The following is a 21,890-nucleotide window of genomic DNA, read 5'->3' on the forward strand; positions in this document are numbered from 1 at the left end:
CTTTTTTCCCTTAAAAAATATTTTGTGGATACATCTCTATGTCAGTATATATTGATTTACTCTATTATTTTTTGGTAGGCCCACAAGTTTGGTGTATCTTAGTATGTAAATGAGAGAATTCAAGCCTACAAAAGAGCTTAGCATCCTTATAATTACTTCCTCGCTTTAGCTGTCTATAAAACTAATTACAACAGTCCAAAGTATTTTTATATAGTAGATTTCATCGTCTTACTAAAGGATATCTGATTCAAACAAAAAACAAGTAGAATGAAATATTTGGCAAGAAGTTTATATATGAACAGTTTAATTCAGAACATTTCAAACCGCGTTATTTTTAAAATGTACTACGTTTCCACCCTCATTACAGTGTGGTATAAAACATCCCTAGAAATCTCTTTTCCTGGCAGATAAATCAGAGAAAGAACATCATGATATAAGCTGAAAAATGAGGCCAAACCTATAAATCCCTTAACACTATTCATAAAATCTTTGACTACATATTTAGTAGATTCAGTAATTTTTCAAAGGAAAAAGCAATCCGACATTACAGGGTTTATTTTGTAATTGCCTAAAAGATATTTTCCTAGAAGGAAAAATAAAACTTTTATTTTTGAAGTATCCTAGACTACATAGCTATACAGAATTAACTTCTTTTAGGCAAATCAAGTTAATCATTAAAATAAAAAAGGAAATTTTAAATAAATCTTATAGAAATAATCAACCTAAACCTAGAGTGTTCTGTATAAAAACAAAAAAAACAAGCCTCAGACCTTCAAACTATGCGGGAGTTTCTACATCTTCAAAATGCTAGCATAAGCAGCTGCTAATGTCTGATTAGTTTTCCACTGCCCGGATCACACAGCTGCGTTTCTGTTCATCCCTTCAATTCAGGCACAAACTTATTATTTCTTTAAATGTTGAACTATTTCTAGTCATATGTGAGGACTTTATAGAATAAAATTAAATCTTCTGAAACTTAAACCTTATATAATCCCTTCAGTCCTTGTCTATTAAGGTTATAAATAATATAACAAAGTAATAGTAATTCTAGTTTATGAACTCAGTTATTCTCCAACTTCTCCAAATAAACTTGCCCTAAAAGATTAAGCTCATTTTATTATATAAATTAGTTTTAGATGGCATATTATTTTTAGTTCATGTTCAAATGTAGAAAAATATGTGCAGTGGTATAGGCATATAAAAATAGTTCATTTAATTTATATCCATGGGAACTAAGGACGAATTCCTATTACTATATTTAATAGTGTGTGTTCTTTAACTTTGCCTATCACCAATTAGATCCATGTTTTAAATGTAAGTTCTTTTTTCTGTACTCCATAGATATTCATAGCACTTGTATTTCTATAAAAAAGAATGTCAGCATCTAAGTACAGTAATTGAAGAATAGGCCTGTCGCTACACGGAATCTGAGAAATACAGGGTACCTTAGCAACCATTTAATCTGGTTCGATTCAGCCAGAGTACCTATTCATATGTGATACACAAAACTCAAATGTAGAATAAATGATCATCACAACAAGCCAATATTGGTAACTACTACCTGTAGGACTCTGAAGTCGTAATAAAAACAACAGAGCATGGTTCTATCTCAACAAATGTCATCATCATTTATCCCACTGTCAAAGTCAGAAAGCTAGGAGATAAACTTGGCATCTCCCTCTCACTTGTCTCACTTCATTCCATCAGTAACCAGTGCTTACTTCCCAACTATATCTCAAATCTTCCCTCTGCCTCTGCTCTGGTCTCAGCCTCCATTACATATCGCTCATACTACTGCAGGGACCTTCTAACTGGTTTCTTTACTTCTACTCTGCCCTCCCTATAACTGATTCTCTACAGAGCAACTAAAGTAATTTTATTTAAATATAAATCAAATCAAGTACGGGTTACTACCTCAGAAGTTTCTAGACACTGCCGTACTGTTTTTTGGTCTATGAGTTGTTCTAGAGAAGTTTGAGACCAGTTGGGATATTCCCTTTAAAAAATACTTGCTTATTCTGTCTTTTTATGCCCATGGAATTCTCTTTTTATTAAAGTTTTGTGTCCTCCAATCTGCAGATTGAAGCAATTATCTATTTTAGAAAATTTTCCTATTTCATCTTCAAGCATTTTTTTGTTTCTTTCATCAGCTGTCTTTAGTCTGATTTTATTATGTATTAGTTTCTTTATAATTTTTGTTTATTTATTGTTCTCTGATTTTTTTTGTCAAATGTGTGATTTCCTCAAGCTTAACCTTTGTCATTGATTTTTTTTCAGTTTTATCTATGTTTGTATGTATATATGTATGTATTATTTGCCTCTACTGTGGGTATCTTCCTATCAGTCTACAATTCAGGAACTAACCATGCCTGCCCAGTTTCAGCTCAGATTAAACTTCTCTACTCTTTTCAAGTGCAGTCAGAATAAAGGAATTACCTCTTTCTGTATACTATCACCATCTGAAAAGAACATACACCTGCACTTGTTTTGCAGGGACTCATTTAGGGCCTGTACTGCTATTTCCTTATTCAAGTCCTTGTCCTGTGTCCTAGCTAGGTCATACAGACTCTGTTATATACGTCTGAATTCCATTGCCTCTCATGTTCCCTGGAATGGAGCAGAAGCTCAGCATCAGTCTATTACTATTGTCAATGATAAAGCAAAAGATGGAATTTAATGAGCAAATTTCTCTTGCCATATTTGCAGATTTGAAATGTCTGGAGTAGTTAAAAAGCCTAATTCCTAAAAATTAAAATAACAAATTAATAATTACAAAAATTTTATTTTAATGTATTTTTAAAACTTTTAAATGCACCCTGTTCATTTGAAAATCTAAAAGACCCAAAGTCAAGTACTAATCTTAAATAAAATATCCCTCCAATTAGAGTAAATTCAGAAGACTGTACAGATTAAAAAAGAAGAAACTGTTTATAAGAAAATAATACAACATATGCATGTGGCAGTTTATGACACATTTAAAGTCTGTAAATATTCTTGGAAAAGGAATTAACACTACTTTCTAAACCTATAATTCACTCGTTTTATGATAGCTTAAATTTTAAGGCCTATATTAGCTCACTTTGGTCCTTTAATGAAGAAAGTACAAGACTAAATGTGGGTTAGACTTAGGCATATGAGCCAGAACTGAAATGACCCTCAATATGGAAGGAGTCAAGCATCGTTATGACTGACCTCCCAGCATCCTAGAATGCATACCTTTCTGGCACTGCTTATTTAAGTCCAGCAAGTCCTCATGGCAACAGTTAAAAATCAAAAATTTACTGGGTTCCTCACAACTTAATTTTTTTTTATTTTATCATTTTTTCTATAGCTTAATTTTTTTATGTATCATCTATATTCTCTATTGGCCCTCATTTTTCACACTTATTCTGTTTATTACAAGATCATTTTTTATTCCCTCTTAAGCCATAGATAAAGTAATTCACTAATTGCATCAGCCACAGGATAACATTATGTTCAGAACTTCAGAAATGTCCTCCCTTGGCTAGTATGAACCACATTTTAGAACCAATATTAAGCCATTTACAGTTATCATCTACCCAGCTGAAATTTATTTTTAACTGTACAAAAATTTTCAATTATCCTATAAAAAAGATCACTACCATACAAAAAGCATGACATGTATATGTCATGGTTTATTAAGTTATTTTTTCATGCTCTTTATCTTCCAAATTAATTTGGCAGAGTATTTGGGAAACAGTCTAGGCATTTAAAGGGAGAAATGAAATCACAGTAAAACGTAGTCTTAAAATAGCCTGAACTGAGAATCAGTATTTAATTGAGAACTTTCTGACTATGCCATGATTTTGAAATAAAGCAGAACTTTTTAAACTTGCTTTTCCAGACATTTTAACCATGTGGCCAATTTCATTTTGCTCCTGTTGCTGTACTAATCTATCAGACTTTTAGGCAAATGGAGCCCAAAACTTATCTTTGCTACATAAACAAAATCCAGTAAATAAGCCTCAGACATTACTAAATCCTGAAGGACACTCAGGAAGTTTGAGATCAGATCACATATTTTTAATAATTGTGTTCAGAAAAGCTAGGACTCTCTGACAAAATATCAAGGTAAAAAAGCTAAGTACAAATATATAGAAGATAAGGAGAGTCAATAATTTGGGATATTTTGGTTGAAGTCAAGGGCTTTTCTCAACCTGGACTATTTCTACGAAACAGTGGTTTTTGGAAGTATTTTAATCTTAATCTCGTTCATTAATTCAAAAGATATTTACTGAGTATCCACTGCACGTTAGGCACTCTTCTAGATGCCTCAGAGACATTAATGAATAAAACAGATTTCTGCCCTAATGGGAAAATAAAAAAAAATAAAGACTATAAATAAGTATATTAGAAGGCGATTAAGCACTGCAGAATAAACAAAAAGTATTTCTCTAGTAAATCTTGTCAGTATTAATCTAGTAAATCTGTATAGTATTTTATCTTTAATAGTAAATTATATGGTAATCTATATACTAATCAATCTATGTAGTACATAAAAACTATATACTATATAGTATACAGTAGAATAGAAAAAATTGTTGCTTTATCAGAACTCTATATAATCAGACTGGTAGTCATATCCAAGATACAGAATTTTACTACCCATTGTAAACAACAGATTAAAAATGACATTTAACCCAATCTCCATATTTAGGTCTGACCTGTGACAGTTATTAATCCAAGAGACACATACTCAAAAACTATTTTAAATCCACAGCTGACATGGCTTTTATATGCAATTAAATATAAAGTTGCTAATCTATCAAGTTATATGGTCATCCCTTGTGGGTATCCCTGTAGTTCTGATTTGAAAAGAGTTTAGACATAGACCATATTTTAAATATTACCTTTTATAAAACCACAAAACCAACAAAAATCTTTGAAGGCCTTTGAAGGCTCTGATACATTTATCAAATTAGGCAGAGCACTCAAATTTTATTATTCAATGAATTGAGGCTACGTCTAGGCTCCCAAACTAGAATTCTCATTTGGGTTTTAGGACACTGGACTGGCTTTCTGCAATATAACATTTCCATGGGCTGGGCAGATAAATCTGTGCCTCTGACACTGGTTACTAACAATTTGAAAGACATCAGATCTAACTTGGTATATGATTTAATTACAGCAAATAAATTCAACTCTCCATATCTCAAATATGAGTGATGTTTTGTGAATAACACAAAAGTAATTTTCCATGTTCCTATGATCCTACTGTCATTTGAGAACTCATTACAGAGCTCTGTTTCCAAGCTCTAAAAATAAGTTTAACACAGATAATGTTAAAGAAGTAGACAAAAATGGGTAAGAATTGTGGTGGCTGATAATTAATTAAAATAAACTATCCAGTAAATATACAAAAATTTTCAGCTACTTGGGTTGGGGTCTACTGTTGTAGCATCCTCAGGGCCCCAGTTTAGCCCTGATATATAAAGCACTTATCAAGATGTGGTTGGGAAGATTGCCTGGAGACAAGACTGTAACCAATGGGTTATAAGTGCTGAAAGAATTGCGGTCATGGACAGAGTCTACACTTTGTCTTTGAAGACGCTATTAATAACAATATCGGGCAGTTCTCTTCTCCCTGTTACCTGGGCTCAGGTTCCCACATCTTGAATGAGATTAGGAGAGAGAGAAAAAATGTTTTTCCTGGGTATTTACATGTGTAGAGTTTGAGGGCCTGCGGCAGCTGCAGTGTCATCTGGATGAAGAAATGGAAATGGTTTATCCTCTGCCTATATTAAATATTTTAAACTGTATTTTTTTATTTTCCCCAATTTCTCATATTCTCTCTCTCTTCTCCATTTATGTCAAGAGTTGAAAAATGATTATTTATTAGGCGGCTAAAAGATGAGCCGTCTCTAGTCAGGCTTGCTAATAAGGCCACTCTTGGAAATGGTATTGGGTTAATGGTTACCATCCACAGTGGCAGATCCTCCAAGTGCAGTGAAAGGAGACCCAGAATCATGTGGGTGACTCTGTGTACACAGAGAGATGGCTAACTCACCTTGGCAAGCTCCAGTGCGGATGTTGGGGATGAAGCCCCGTCGGCAGGGCTGAGGCTGGGCCGGACACATCTCACAGGGGTGGCCCCAGGCCCGTCCAATGGTGGCACAGCACAGAGTCTTCGTGCAGACAATGCCTGTCAGCTGCCCTTGGCACATCTGGTTGTTGACCTGAGTGAAACATGGGCCTGTCCTGTAATCTGGAATGTGAAAGAAGATGGAAAGACAAGTTTTATGATCACCATCTTATAGCAGTACCTCCAAATACATAAAACAGAGACGATTTCTTCTGACCAAAGTGTCTGAAGACAAAAGGCCAGAGAGTTTCATTTTAAAAATTCATAATTTTTCAATCATGAGATGTACATTACAAGACTTCAATGTATTCTACACTAGACGTTGTAAATGGGTGGCTCAAGGGCAGTGTCTGGGACACAGATGTGTTTTCTTGGCCTTCATAATGTTTTCAAAGAATTTAAATTAGTAGCCAACATTTTTAAATTGGGAAATTTCACATGAAACTTGTAATTCTGGCTTTTCCTGAAAAGTTGGAAGTTCTGGCCATGCTAGGCCTGCCATGCTATACGGCAGTGGTGGAGTGAAGTGTGCCCTCTCTATGACAACACAGCTCCAGCCACCCCTTGCTCCCAGCGCTCTCCACTGGCAGATATTCCCCACCTGCGCCCTGAAGGCACCGCTTTAATAACTCCTCTTTACTTAGCAAAGATTTTCTTCTCTGACTAGGTGGACAAGAGTTCAGAAAATCAAAACAGAACCAATACAAATATATCCTTCCATATCACAAATATGTTTGGGTAATCTAGTTTGTCTATAAACATTTAGTTCTAACAATTTTATTTCTGTTTCTATGTCAGTCTGTTTAGTTCTATGTGTAGCTCATCTAGGAAGACAGTACTAATAAGGCCCATAGTCATGGATTCTTTCCAGGTAAGTTAATATTGTATGATCTCTGTTCTCTAGAAGATGACTGTACCATTGTCCAGCTCTGTTATGATGATAAAAATGTTAGCAAATGTATGTCACATGTGATCTATAGGCAGACTCTTCTATGAATATTAAGGACAGTCTATTTAGACTCTTGCACCTCAAAGTGTGGTTCATGGACCAGCAATATATGCATCCCTTGGAAGCTGGTTAGAAATGCTGACTCAGGCCCCACTCTAGACTCACCGAACTAGAATCTGCCTTTTAAGAAGATATTCAGAAGATCCATATGCACCTTAAAGTTTAAGAAGGACCAATCTAGACTACAGGCAACTTGAAAGCTAGGCATTTCTACTCTATCCCTCTTCCTGCTATAATTTACTTTAATGAACTTTTTGGATGATCAGTATGTATTCTTTTAAGTAGAACTGAATCGTTAACTAAATAGTTTTTAATCTGAGTGTTGCTGTTACTGCTGCTTTGAGGGATACAGAAAATCAAAGAAAGGTCAGTTTCCTGAAGACTGACCAATTAAATAATTCACATTTGTTACAAAATTACAACAGAAATATGTGAAAAAGTTTTTTTTCGGCTTTCACAGAGATTGTAGGCATACAGTTTACTAACTCTTGGGAATGTAAGATGATAGTTAAGATTTCCTGATAAGCTCTAATACAAATGACATAATTCCATTTGAAGGGGAAAGCCAGAACAAGTTTATTTCAGATTTTTGTAAGAACAAAACAATCTCACATTCAAAGGAAGAAGAGTCAATAATGTTGGTAAGATTTTCATGAGAAACTGATACTGGGAAAAATCATCCTTGGATATAATTTAACGTTGAAAATGCTAAGCTAGAAAGGCTTAGATATCATCTAAATGCCATAGTATGACAAAAATGCAACTTAAAATCACGCAAAACTATTTTTTTTAATGAAGAATGAAGCTTTTTCATATAGAGGAAAAGAACATTTTAAAAGTTCAATATAAAGAAACAAAATGTAAAATAGGTAACTTTTTCAGCAGGCTGACTTAACATTCTGTTACTCTGCAGCTGAATTTCAACAAAAATAGCTCATTTTAATCCCTTACATAAGAACAACAGATGTGCTGGATGCAAATCACGTTTTTGAGAAAGACAATCTTTGTAGTATACGTGTAGATACGTCAACCTTGTAAATAAGCACGCTTCCCACACCACAACTTTCCAAGTCGTAAATTTTTTAAACCTACTCTATTGTCCTTTAGACAACACGTTATTTTGCCATTTTATTAGCTATTAGACTCACAATAAATTAAATCAGCTTATAAATTCTAAAGCGGGTAAAAGTCTATTTTTCATAAAAAATATAAAACACTCATTTTTTTTGTAGATTCATAAATATATGCCTAGGTTCACATTCTGTGCACTTTTAGGTTTCCCGGAGAAAAGCCTGCATACCCTCTCTCATAATCCCATTCTTAAGTAAACCACTTGTCAGGAAATTCATTCCTTCTTCAACTACCACAACTTCTCAAAATTATGTCCTCTTAGTCTGGTCTCTTTGGAGAAGAGGACTATCTGGACAAGAATAGCTGTTTGTCCTTTGCAAATGACCTTTCACGTTGAAGGCACTAATGAAGCCAACCCCAACAGACCGAGTTTACCATTCCTTGTTTCTTCCTTATTTCTTTTGTCTGGATTTCCCTCCTTACAAACTGTCCTGAATTTACTTTCTTATATGATTACATTTTAGTTTCTGGTTGGCCACTGATTACTTTAAAATTTAAACTTAAAATGTTGCCTACTTATTCAAGAATTACTAACACGTAAAATACAAACAAATATTAGATATTGAAAAGGGATTTAAATTTCTTGATCAGATTAAAACGTTCTGCCCCAAACTTTACTAGTATTTTAATTATGGTCAAAGAGTCCTAAAAGACCTTAACTAAATGTTATTGGCCATGCATTCTCTTCATTAAGATTTCACTGTGGGTAAAATATTATTGTATACCATGCTAGCCACTCACAGTCAAGGGCATACTTGCAGTGTGTTAGCAAAGTATAGAAGGAAAGAACTGCTTATCATTTGGTATGCTGGAGCCAGCAGGTTGGAAATGGATATTTTCCTCATTACTATATAACCAAGAAAATGTTAAAAATTAGCCTGTGAAACAAAAATATTGCTGTTTTGATTTCCTAATATCTAAGTGCAATATAGCATCTTAATTTGTTTTAAATAATTTCACTTTTATTCACATTAAGTTAATATAACTAGAGATGCTAAACAGTGTCAGATAACCAAAGTTCAGCATTATTGTTGTTTGGACAACCAGACAACCTTTAGACAGGTTTCTGGAAAACAAAGACAGAAATAGGTCTGGTGGATGATTTTAGGTTGAGGGAGAAGGGTTTTTGTTGTTGTTGTTGTCGTTGTTTATTTTTTGCTTATTTTTGTTTTGTTTTGTGGAAGAGACAAGCATTTCTAAAAGCCAGTGAGAATAACCCAATTGAAAGAGAGGGCTTATGATTACCAGAAAGAATAATAATTTCTAGTATAAGATCCCTGAGGAGTCAGGCTGAGAATGAGACCAGAATTTGTGTGTGGGAGTTATCCTTACATAGGAGAAGAAAAGCACTTCTCTCGTAGCCTGGGGGAAGAAGGGCAGGATGCGCAAAGATGTAGGCATATTTACATAGTAGAGGGAAAATGAACAATGTCCTCTCTCATATCTTCTATTTTCTTTGTGAAACAGGAAGTGGGACAATAGGTGTTCGGTAGGGGTTGGCTGGGGTGTCAGATCTCTGAGGTTAACTGAGATGGCACTGCAGATACCCGGAGAGGAACCTGACCTGAGAACCCAGCAGATGCCCAGGTGATATCCAGGGCCTCTCTATGATGGATGAACAAGATGAACTTATGGTGGGACCAATCTGCCTGTTTTGTGATTTTTCCAGGTGTTCTCGGCAGCTGAGAGGGTCATTCAGAGATTAGGGTTCATCTAGAGTTAGGGTTTTGTCTGTCAGATGTGAAAAAAAATTCAGAATGGCAAGGGAGTTTAGGGTATTGTTAACACATAGGTTAAAATTATAGACCATGGAATCTACACTGGATGAAATGGAAAGTGAGAAAAGGAGAGAACTGATAGATTAAGAAGTGAGAGAAAGCAGTGTCCACATGAGGCTCCACATGAGAAGGGAAAATAGTCACAGTGACAGCAATACATCAGCTGCCCATGTGGCTGTAACATCATTTATTTCACTGTCAGCAGACTCAGTTGCAGTATACAGCATAGATTATACGCTGCATAATTTAGGGAAGCTATCCACATATACTGTAATGTAAACATCATGGAGTTGTGCAATGGGATGATCCTCCTAGAGACCCTTATACTGTAACTGCATGTCAAACAATGCCATAAGATATCCAGAATTCCCTCCATTCCCACTTTAGTATAAAAAGAACGCCTGATCCTAGAAAGTATATGAAAATTCATAGGTGGGATTTCCTATCAAGTTGCACAGTCCTTGGAGTTAGACAAGAAGGCATTTCCATTCTCAAGAACCAAAGAAACGCAACATGTAATCAAGTGATCACCTGTGTGGGAGCTGCAGACATGCATGAGTATAATGAAGAATTGCCCAATGTGCATAACTTGAGTCCAACGATCCTGGCCTTGTAACCATCTCCTTTGAGTAATGGGGTTTTTGACATAGCAATTAAAAATTAGGTTTAGTTCATCTTATTACAGTTATAATTGAGAATCTAGTCAGTGTGCCAGCTGAAATCGCAGATCATGCTGATATAACTAGAGCATGCAGAGAAAGCAACCCCCAAAATTATATGGGACAATATAGTAGTTTCCTTAGTTTCAATAAAATTTGCCTGAATGTCTGCAGATCCAGACTTCATGCCAGGTCTAAATACTTAGAGTTAAATAACTGAGAAGGTAATAGTCTTCCCTAATGGAAACACATCTGTCCACCTCAGGAAATTTTAGAACTGAGTATAGAAATGTTTAAGAGAATCAAAGCCATTAAATTAATATTTTTGCTTTAAGGAATCTGTGCAAAAATTATGCACCTGTAATGTTTAATGGCACTTGGCCCATTCCGTTAGATTGCCTTGTAACCACAATTTAAAATAAATTATTATTATTATTATTTTTTGTGAGGAAGATCAGCCCTGAGCTATCGTCCATGCTAATCCTCCTCTTTTTGCTGAGGAAGACCGGCTCTGAGCTAACGTCTATTGCCAATCCTCCTCCTTTGTTTTTTTCCCCCTAAAGCCCCAGTAGATAGTTGTATGTCATAGTTGCACATCCTTCTAGTTGCTGTATGTGGGGTGCGGCCTCAGCATGGCCAGAGAAGCGGTGTGTCGGTGCGTGCCCGGGATCCGAACCCGGGCCGCCAGTAGTGGAGTGTGCGCACTTAACTGCTAAGCCACGGGGCCGGCCCTAAAATAAATAATTAAATAACTATTTAGAGTTGTGATTTTTAAGTTAAAATGTGACTATGCTCATAGACAGAACTGGATCACTTAAGTGAACTTCAGGTTTTTATAAGTTTGAGTATTTATACATTTAGCTTTTAATTATCTTTATTAGAGTTATTTGAGTACTTGCAAAGGTTTTTAAGTTGCTCAATTGAAGTACATAAGAAAGATATTGGATGTATTTAACAGATAAAAGCAGTTTAAAAGGTATGGAATTGTTTCATTAACTAAGTATGAAAATGGAACCAAATATTATTTAAAGGCCTCTTAGTGTGACTACTAAATCTGCTAGATTTATTAACAGATTAGTGATATTTATATAAAGTTGAATTTAAAAGCTCAAGGAATATACCCTAAAGAATTGAAAGGAGGGACTTGAAGAAATATTTGTGCACCCATGTTCATAGCAGCGTTGTTCACAATAGCCAAGAAGTGGATGCAACCCAAGTGTCTAACAATGGATGAATGAATAAACAAAATACACACAATGGAATATCATTCAGTCTTAAAAAGGAAGGAATTCTGACACATGCTACAAAACAGATAAACCTTGAGGACATTATTCTAAGTGAAATAAACCAGTTACAAAAGGAAACAATATTCTATGGTTCCACTTATATGAGATACTAGAGTAGTCAAATTCATAGAGACAGAAAGTAGAATGGTGGTTGTCAGGGGCTGCAGGGAGGGGACTACGTGGTTAGTGTTTAATGGATAAAGAGTTTCAGTTTTGCAAGATTAAAAGAGTTCTGTGGATGGATGGTGGTGATGGTAGCATAACAATGCGAATGTACTTAATACCACAGAGCTGTACACTTAAAAATGGTTAAGATGGTAAATTTTATGTTATGTGTACTTCACCACAATTCAAAAAAATTTTTTTAAAGCTCAAGGAGTGACCAGGGTTTTGAAATTATATTTAAATAAAGCAAACTTGAATTTTTAACACAAAAATAAACTGTGAATCTTTTTCATACAGAATCATCATTGAGGACACTGAAACATCCCCCTGCGACACTCACCACTTGCCTTCTGATGGATATTTATGTTGTTTACAGTTGATTCCAAGTGCACACAATACTGTGTGGGTATCCTTGAACATATTTATTGACTACATACTTTGGCTTTCTGTAAGGTAAATTCCTAGCACTGGAATTGCTGGGTCAAGTTTCCAGTTTGAAAAATATTCAAATTGATACTCTCTGAATAGGTGGGACCAATTTATACTCTCAACAGGAGTACAGAAGAGAGGCTGTCTCCTCACACCCTCTTCAACACTGAGTAGCAGCAAATGGTTTAATTTTTATTTATTTAATGGGTGAAAAACGGTATCTCACTGTTGTTCTTGAATTATGACAGCAACTCACTGTCCCTATTTATTGACAACCAAGGGAAGAAAATTAACTCTGTGGCAGGCACTTGACCTTTTCTATAAACTATCTCTTTTTATTCTGAAGTGCTAAAAAAGTATTTTTGCCATTTTTATAAGTGAAAAAATTAAAAGTCAGAGATTAAGTCACATGTGGAGAATCAAAGAGCTAGAACAAAGTGCAGCTGATACTGGACTTGGAGATCTACCCCACTCCAAAGGGCCACACCATGCACGCTGTGTTCATTAAATGCGAAACACGGATCATACGCATGCTCAGCTTTTGAAGTTCTGCCTTCCCCTAACAGACTTTTACCATTTTAATGAATATTGTCACCCCCAAGTATAATCTCCTAACTCCCAATTTGGAAGCGCAGTCTTGCTTTGCTTCTGGTTTCTCCCAAAGATGAGGCTCCATCTAGCCATGTTATATTAGGGAGAAATTTTCTCCCTGAACATTGAGAGAAACATTAAAGACTTTTCCTTCTGCAAATAGATGAATAATTATTTTAATTACCGCAGTTGCACTACATTTTGTTTCTAACATAATACCATTATTTATCTCAGTGGAACGTGGACTCAGCAAAGAAGGACTCCGTTCACCATCCTCTACAGTCTTTCAAAGCACAAGGCTAGTGCTGACATCAAAGGGCTCTTGAAGAACGAAGAGGCAGGGAAGATAATTAGGTGCTGGCCAATGATGCAAACAAAATTGCTATCTTTGATGTCACGTTTCATAAGGATGAAGACCATCAAAGATGAGGTCCTAAAATTCATGGCCTATGATCTTAAAGTGCACTCTCCCAAGAGCAAAACCAATTAATTTACTTTAAGGACAACAAAAAATGCTGAAGATTAAAAACTAACAAGATTATTTAAGCAGAAGAATATTTGAAGAAGATATTTTTTCTTTTGAAAAGATAAGTTTTTTGAAGAAGAAATTTAAAAGACAAAAATACTTTGTCATGAATTAATAAGGGGGCCAGAAAGATAAGTGATTAACACAAATGATGGATCATACACAAGCCAAATCAACCAAGTACCAAATTTTATGGTATTTAGGAAAAACAAATAGTATACTTAAGTAGCAATGAATAATTCCAGGGAAAAGTGACATGTACTCACAAAACATTTATTCATTATCAATAAAGTCAGAAATAGAATAAGTGGAAACAAGTGCTTGAACATATCTTACATATCCCTTGGTCCAAACACAATGAGGTCACAAGACTGGATTACAGTAGCAGTGAATAAAATGTTAGACACAATTTGCTGACACAGCCTTTATACAATAATATGGATTCAATGTACTCTTCTTTTATTGAAATTTCTGCCTAAATCAACTCCTCCCGAGCCATATAAGCAGACATTTACATGTTACTGAGTCAATCAAACCTCATAAGTCACACTCTTCCCACGAAACATGATGTACTACATGATTGAAAAACAAAAGCCCTTCTCTGTGATTCTGTCCTGACACATGGCTTTCGGTATAACATCTAGCTAGAGGGGCTGGGATTTCTCCTGAAGAGAGAGCAAATGCCATGTAATTCGTTATTTGGATTTTAATTATTTGGGAGTTTTAGGGAAATGCTAAAGAGCAAGGAAGACCATAGATCGTATGGCCTTCTAAGAGGACATGGGTAGCATCTATCAATGGATCTATTTGACTTGCAAAGGGGGAGGCCCTGCCTCTGTGACTTGCTGCATGAAGAACAGCAGGTGGTCAACAGATCCCGCTGGCACTGGTGGTCCAGCATGGGTGGCGGTCTCCACTGGTGAAGCGAATCATTCCTGGCTCTCTGACTGGAGTCTTATACCTGTTCCTTATACATAAACACGAGGAGAGGCTCAAGAGCAAAGAGATCACCCTGTGACAGCTCAGCAGAAAGGTTACAGTATTGAGATATCAGCTCAGCAAAATAAAACTGACCAAATCTTACACAGCCTGCAAGTTTGTAATTACTGGAGAAACCCATGTAGCCTAACTGGTATTGGTACTGAGGGAATTTGCTTCATGAATAGACAAACACAAATTAAAAGACTAAAGTCTTTCTTTGGTTCAGGAAAGTAAACCCTTTCAATATTCAGACTGAACAGAAGAATGGAAAAACGAATGGTCACTGCTTCAAGCTAAATTAGTTGTCTAGAGGATCAGACGGAAGAAATAGCTTACAGCACAGAGCAACATTTCTAGGAAATTAATATCATAAGTAAAAGATGAGACTCTGAGGACAGAGACTAGAGACCAGAATGTGAATAATATGAATTCCAAAATAAGATTGAAAAAAATAGAGAATAAAGAATTAATAGGAAAAAATTTCCTAAGCGTAAATAAAAAGCAGCTTTACATTTTCTGGTTAAAATGACTCATGGTGTCCTAGACAAGAATAATGAAAAAAAGATATACCCAAAAAAAGAGCCTCATGAAATGTCTGAAGCTCTAAACACTAAGACTACCAGGCAAAAAAATATCTGTCCATTTCCAGAGAGAAAGACCAGGCTACCCACAAAGAAGATGAAATAGCCTAGCATTAGTTTCATCATTTGTAGTATGGAGAGTTAAAAATACAGTGAAACATTTACAGGTTATTAATTTGTAATTTTTGAGAAAGGATTCTTGAAACAAAAGAGCCATATGACAAGATAAAATTGAATAACAGCCTGAAATAAAGTAAGGAATTGAGGGTTGAGGGAGGCATTTGCCATAATCAGAACTTGTAAATAAGTTATTCTTAAGATCTCAACTTGGGACTGGCATATGTGAACAAGTAAAATGTCTTGGGAGTAAGAGGAATAGGTATTACTTAATTTCGATGGTATACAAAAGTTGTAAGAGAGGAATAGAGGTTTCAAGGTAATGGTGAAAGATAGGAAGGTAATCACTAGTTTAAAAAAGAATATAATAGAATTTCTTAATTAAGGAAGAAGGGCAGTGGAAGTAAAGGAGTGAAATATAACTGATTAAGCAAAAAATTATAATAAAGATGAAAAGAGAAAAAAACCACAAAATATAATGACATATACATAAAGTAAAATAGTGGGAATAAACCATATATTGGAATCACAATAAAATATGAATATGCTTAGTTTTTAATCATCCAAATAAACCATTTAGATATGATTAAAGTAAGAAAATTCAGCTCTATTCTCTCTATAAGAAAACCACCAAAATGAAATGATAAAAAAGAGTGGAAAACAGAAGGACACAGAAAAATCAGGGAAAATATAAATGACATAAAGCAGAAGTAGCAATAATCAATATCAGATAGAATGGAATTCAAGGACAAAAAGCATTAAGTGAGTCAAAACAGAATATTATATAAGGTAAAAAGTTACAATTCATTAAGAAGATATAAGATTTATACACTAAAACTACAGCAAAATACCAAGAGCAAAGACTTCTAGAAATACAACGAGAGCTTAAAGATATGGGAGAGCTCTTTTGAAATTTGACAGATCAAGTAGACAAAAAATAAATAAGAAGAACACAATCAAATAGCTTGCCTTAATAGATGGATTTATAATTTTGTACCATAGAAACAGAAAATGTGATATTCTTCTTTTGTTTTCATGGAACATGTATTAAGGTGATCAAATACTTGGTCATAAACATACCATTATTTCAGTTAGAGTCAATAGATCCCTGGGGTATCTACTGAATATTTTCTTTTCCACAGTGTGAAAGTCTGAAACTTGCCACAGCTCCTTGCACAGAAGGATTTTAAGCAACGTGGCTGATGACATTTACCAGAAATGAACACCTTGTGTTCTTTTTTTAAAGGGATCACAACCAACTGTTTAAACTGTAGAATCTGTGACATAAAATTGAGTATTTTCGAGAAAGAAATTTTAGCAGTTATAAAATGTCACACCAATGTGGTTTGTGATAATCTATAGCTGTGCTGTCCAAAACAGTAGCCACTAGCCACATGTGGCTTTCTAAATTTAACCTTTAAAATTAAATTAAATTAAATAAACATTCAGTTCCTCAGTCACACTACCCACATGTCAAGTGCTTAAGAGCCACATGTGGTTAGTGGCTACCATACTGGCAGCACAAACATTTCCATCATCTCAGAAAGCTCTACTGATGCACATCGGAGTAGCTGTCTCCCAACATCGCGGGGAAATGGCAAATGAGACAGCATTTGGTGTTGAGGCAACAGTTCTTTAAGAGGGTATGTTTGAAACTATAAATCATTCCTATCCCTTTTTAATGCCTACCATGAAGTCTGTGCAGTGCATTATACCCATCATTTAAGGTTATCTGTATAATAACCTTATTTGGTTGGCACAAATAGCTTTCATTTACAGATAATGATGCTGGGCTTAGGCAGGTTAAATAAAATTGCCCGAAGTCACAGATGGTGCATAGCAGAGCTGGAATTTGAATGACAAATGTATCTGACACCAAAACTCATGTTCTTAACCACCAAAATCTGCTACCTCCCAGCAGCACTGATCATCATGGGGGGAGGGAGGCGGGGGTTCCTGTGTTTGATCCGTGGTTCTTGCTCTGCATTAAAGCCCCTTTTCTGTATACATTTATTCTTTCCCTGGTTTTAAGACTGTAACCCCTTTATTCAGCTAATAAATGAAGCCTGGCTTATTAAATGCTTCACTGGCCGCTTTGATATGCCTCCAAAGAGAACCACTATGGCTCAGGTGGCTGCATGTCTGCCTGGATTCCCCTACTCTCAGCGTGCAAGTACTTCTCAGCTATGGAAATTCTCAGCAGGCACACTACGGCATTATATAGCCCAACCAACTTGGAATCATATCAGCATCTTAGCTTCTGTTCTCTGAGTAGATGGACTACAAACAAGTGTCACTTCGACGCCGGGAGAGCTTGCAGTGCTGGGATTGCAGACAATGCTGAACAAGTGTCTAAGAAGCCAGACATAATATCTACAGCAGGCAAAACTTACTGCTCAGGGAACTTCCAAAATAATCTGCAGAATTAGGTCAGCGCTGGGCTTTGTTGCCAGCTTCCCAAAAGGTATCCAGACCATTCTAGACAAACTATACAAAAGTATTTTGAGCAATGTAAAGTATTATTTAAATTTTAATTAACTTCAATAACAACTTTTAGAGACGGAACACCCTTAGAGATTATTTGATCTGATCACGCAACTAAGAGATGAGGAAATAATGTTCCGAAAATTTCAGCAACTGGCCCCAAGTCAAAAGGATTTGACTAATAGCTTAGGCCCCCTGACTCATTCTCTTGCAATATTCAACATAAAATGGTAATTTGAAGCTACAACTATAGACTCTGGAATGTCAAGGGCTTTTCACGACAAAATACACCTGCTGAGTTGAGATCCAGAAATATGCTCTAATTCAGTTATTTCCCAATATGTGGTCAATGGAACACCAATTCCACAGAATATTAGGAGTATTATGTCAAAAAAGGATTCTGTGGTCAAATAGTTTGAACAAAGAATTTGTGTGTGTGTGTGTGTGAAACTACACAACTTTCAGGAGCCCTTAATGTCCTTATGTGCCTTATTAACTGCCAAGATGAGGCTATGGGAGGCAATGTTCAAAATTTATTTGCTCATAAAATGTTTTTATTCAATAGCATTCCTCAAGACTAGTGCGGGATGAAACACACTTTGGCAAACACTTACCTAACTTTATCAGCAGATCAGTCCCCTGTCCTATCCTCAAACATGGCTGCCTGAAATCAATTTAATAAAATATCTTTTGAGCAACTGGCTTTCCTCCAGACGACATCACCACTACCATAAATATCAGAGAGAACCTTAGAAACTTGTGACATGATTATAATACTCAGACTTGCTTAGCTGTTGCCAAACTATTGTCTAAACTACTAATAGTATTGAAAGTATTTATAAGTGATCACTGTTCAGAGGTTTTCTGTTTCCTTGCATTACTCTTCTTTATACCAAAGGTAACATCCATTCTTCTAGGGTCTAAAATCTGAATTCCCATAATTGGTGATGGAAAGCACACGGTCCCATATTCCTGTGTAGGATTTTGTCAGCAATGTAAGGCAGAGGAAATAGTGACATGTATAGAGAAAGAGATAGAGTAATATTATATCACTACTGTAAATACATTACATATTTTTACTTTTCTGATCATCAAAACACCACCATGACATAGGTATTCTTATAATGCCCATTTTAGAGATGAGGAAACTGAGGCACAGGGAAGTTAGGTAACTTGCCCAAAGTCACAAAGATGAACCAGGAGAAAAAGATGTGATCAAGATTCACACAATTAGCTTTCTCAAATTTCTCTTTAAAGCTACTAATGGTAATGAGGTGAGATATCTATGTTTACTCCACTTGATATTGAGATTTTCAAGGAGTTTATCTTCCATCTGGAAACCTCCACAGGTAAACTGTCATATTTTGCAGCTCTAGCATTATATGCAGATAGAAGCACTTAGCATAGTGGTTAAAAGCACAGGATGGCAGGCAGACAGTTCTGGATTCACAACCAGAGGCCAGCTTCACAAATTTCTTGCCCATAGTCTTGAATAAGTTATTTAACTAGTTTTCTTACTTGTAAAATGAATATAACAAGAGAACTTTACTTATAGCTTAGGATGTAGATGTGTGCATGTCATGAGAGAAAAATCTCAAGTGCTTAGCACAGTGCCTGGCTTTTAATAAATGCTCAGCACCTAGTAGCTGTTCTTATTATTGTGGCTATTTTAGCTACTAATAAACATTTTAGAGCACTCTCTAGTTTACAACACACTTTCTTATGATTTATCTCTCTTTATGGCCACTACGGTGACACTGCAAGGTGAAGGATGAGGGAGGCAGAAAAGCCTACACAAACCTCACTGTGGCTTTGTTCCTCATAATTATATATGAATACAATTTTCTTGGATGTGAAAGCTGGAAGAAACCACTTAAATGGATAGCAGGATCCTTCCAAGAAATAATACACTTCCTTACGGAGTTATTTTCTCTGTTATTCAAGCTCCCTCCAAGATCTGTTTGGAATCAAAGCCAGCTTTCACAGCCTGAAAATTAATACTGTGCAGCCAGAAATAAATTATTTTGCAAAGAGAAATACCAGACCCACATAATTTTTACTAAGGGAAAAAAATCTCCCTTTTTACCTCGCCAGAAAGTACAATGGACAAATATAAAAGCACGACATTTATCCATTTATGTGGTCTGTAAAAGAGAGCACCCTTTTTGATTCATGACTCTCAGCCTTTATTCCAGCAATACTGCTCTGGCCTGGCAAGAAAAGTACCGTCATCAATCTGTAATTAGCCATGACATTATCTGGTTTTCAGATTGTCTGTTTCTACCTGCAGCCTCTATCTCCTGGCCAGGAGACTATGCCTTGTGCCACCGAGAGCAGGCCCTCAGTAGGGAGGAATTAAGGCACAGAATACAAGGAGATTGTGTCTGAGCTTATGGGAGAGGCTCAGACTGCCTAACGATGAACATCAAAGGAAATTCCAGGTAATCATCCACATGTTTCCAAACTTCGCTAACATTCCACATGTAAAAAAACATCCTGATGCCTAAGCAAATTTTAAAATTTCCAACCAGATGTTTGCTTGGTTGAGTATGTGTCTCTGATTGCCTTCAAAAATTAGAAGATTGTGATTCTTATTATTTTATATTACCTACTTATACCTTCTGTCCCTAATTAGTAAAGGAAATCAAACAAAATTTTCTACCGGAAAAAACATCTTCCTCGAGTTTCTATAAATATACTCACACATTTCATATTATCATTTTTGGTACATAGTGTAAAGGTTGAGCCTATCATATTTTTACTCAGTAAGCAAGTTGTTCCAATTCCTAGGTAACTAAAGAATGCTTATCTTAATATATAGACAGGAAATAATAAGTTCCATAGGGTTTCCTTAATTAATCATACATTTTGAGGGCAAATTAAACTGTTTACCAAAAAGGCTCTATTTTAATTCCCCATAAGTTCTAACAGCTGAGATCCACAGGACTGCTATAACACTGTGTTCAATATTGTTCATTCTAAAGCTGGACTCCCAGCAAAAATGGATATACAGAGTTCATGAAAATCACAGTCAAAATATATTTGGAGCTATGTAGAGGAAATGTGAATATGTTTGGCCTGTCCTACATCCAAACCTATTTCCCATTCAGGAGAAATCTCCATTGTGTGAGCCTTAGTGGGAGGAACTGATGCAATGACACATATTTAGAAGTTTTTCTCAGCAGCAAGAGGACAGCAAAGGCAGCAAAGGACTAACTTGGGACTAACGAGCCAAGATCTCAGCCGAGTTTTCTGCTGGTAGCTTCCCTTGGCTCTTATCTATTCTCCAAACCTGCCTCCTCAGATTGCCTATAGAGTCTATGTCTACCCAATGCTTTTCCATTGCATTCTTTTTGTTATTATTTTTAATTCAGTGAGCCAGATTTGGTTTCTGTCTTTTGCAACCAAGACCCCTAACTAATTCAGGTGGCACCCCATTCACAATGGAAATTTTAAATTAAGTTTCAAATGTTAGCTAAAATTTAAGGGCTGCACATAATTTTTTCCATTTGTATTCTTGTAGGTAAGGAGTGAGGTTCATAGGCAGCTATCATTCTTTGCCTATACGGTCTGAGTTCTGATCAGAATTTTAGAAGACTGATATATTAATATTATGCACTAGGGTCCCAATTTTTTAATCTTTCCATGTCACCTGCAAAATTAATAACTAAGATGTTTAAATGAGGCTAATCCTTACAAAGGTACACATGGTTATTTTACTAAAGATTCTTTGTAATCATTATAATGTGAAAACCTGCTCTTGTCTAATTCATACTAACTTGCCAAGATGTGAGACCAACCATGAGGTTTCCGAAAGATAGGAACAAAAAATTAGATGGGCTGCACTGATTTAGAGTTGACACGAATAAAAAGCACTTTATGAAAGGTGACATCCAACAAGTTATGGAGAGAACACATACTGGCTGAAAATGAGATCCAGTCTTTTGGAAAACTACCTGGGACTGGCTGACTCTAACTTATCTTGGAAGAGGTTGACAGTCCCAAAGCAATCTGTTACATTTGGGGCAGCAGACGCAGGAAAGCTTAAAG

At 35.8% G+C, this 21,890-nt stretch overlaps 1 protein-coding gene across 1 annotated transcript in view; it reads right to left on the reverse strand.

Moving 5' to 3' along the window:
- FBN2 (fibrillin 2) overlaps nucleotides 1-21,890 on the reverse strand; it is a 234,511-nt gene that overhangs the window by 160,238 nt on the left and 52,383 nt on the right. Inside the window, exon 6 of the mRNA XM_058539802.1 lies at nucleotides 6,029-6,226. Within this exon, the coding sequence (XP_058395785.1) occupies nucleotides 6,029-6,226 (198 nt within the window). The remainder of the gene's footprint in view (nucleotides 1-6,028; nucleotides 6,227-21,890) is intronic.

This window comes from Diceros bicornis, chromosome 1, assembly GCF_020826845.1.
Source record: "Diceros bicornis minor isolate mBicDic1 chromosome 1, mDicBic1.mat.cur, whole genome shotgun sequence".
Lineage (NCBI taxonomy): Eukaryota > Metazoa > Chordata > Mammalia > Perissodactyla > Rhinocerotidae > Diceros > Diceros bicornis.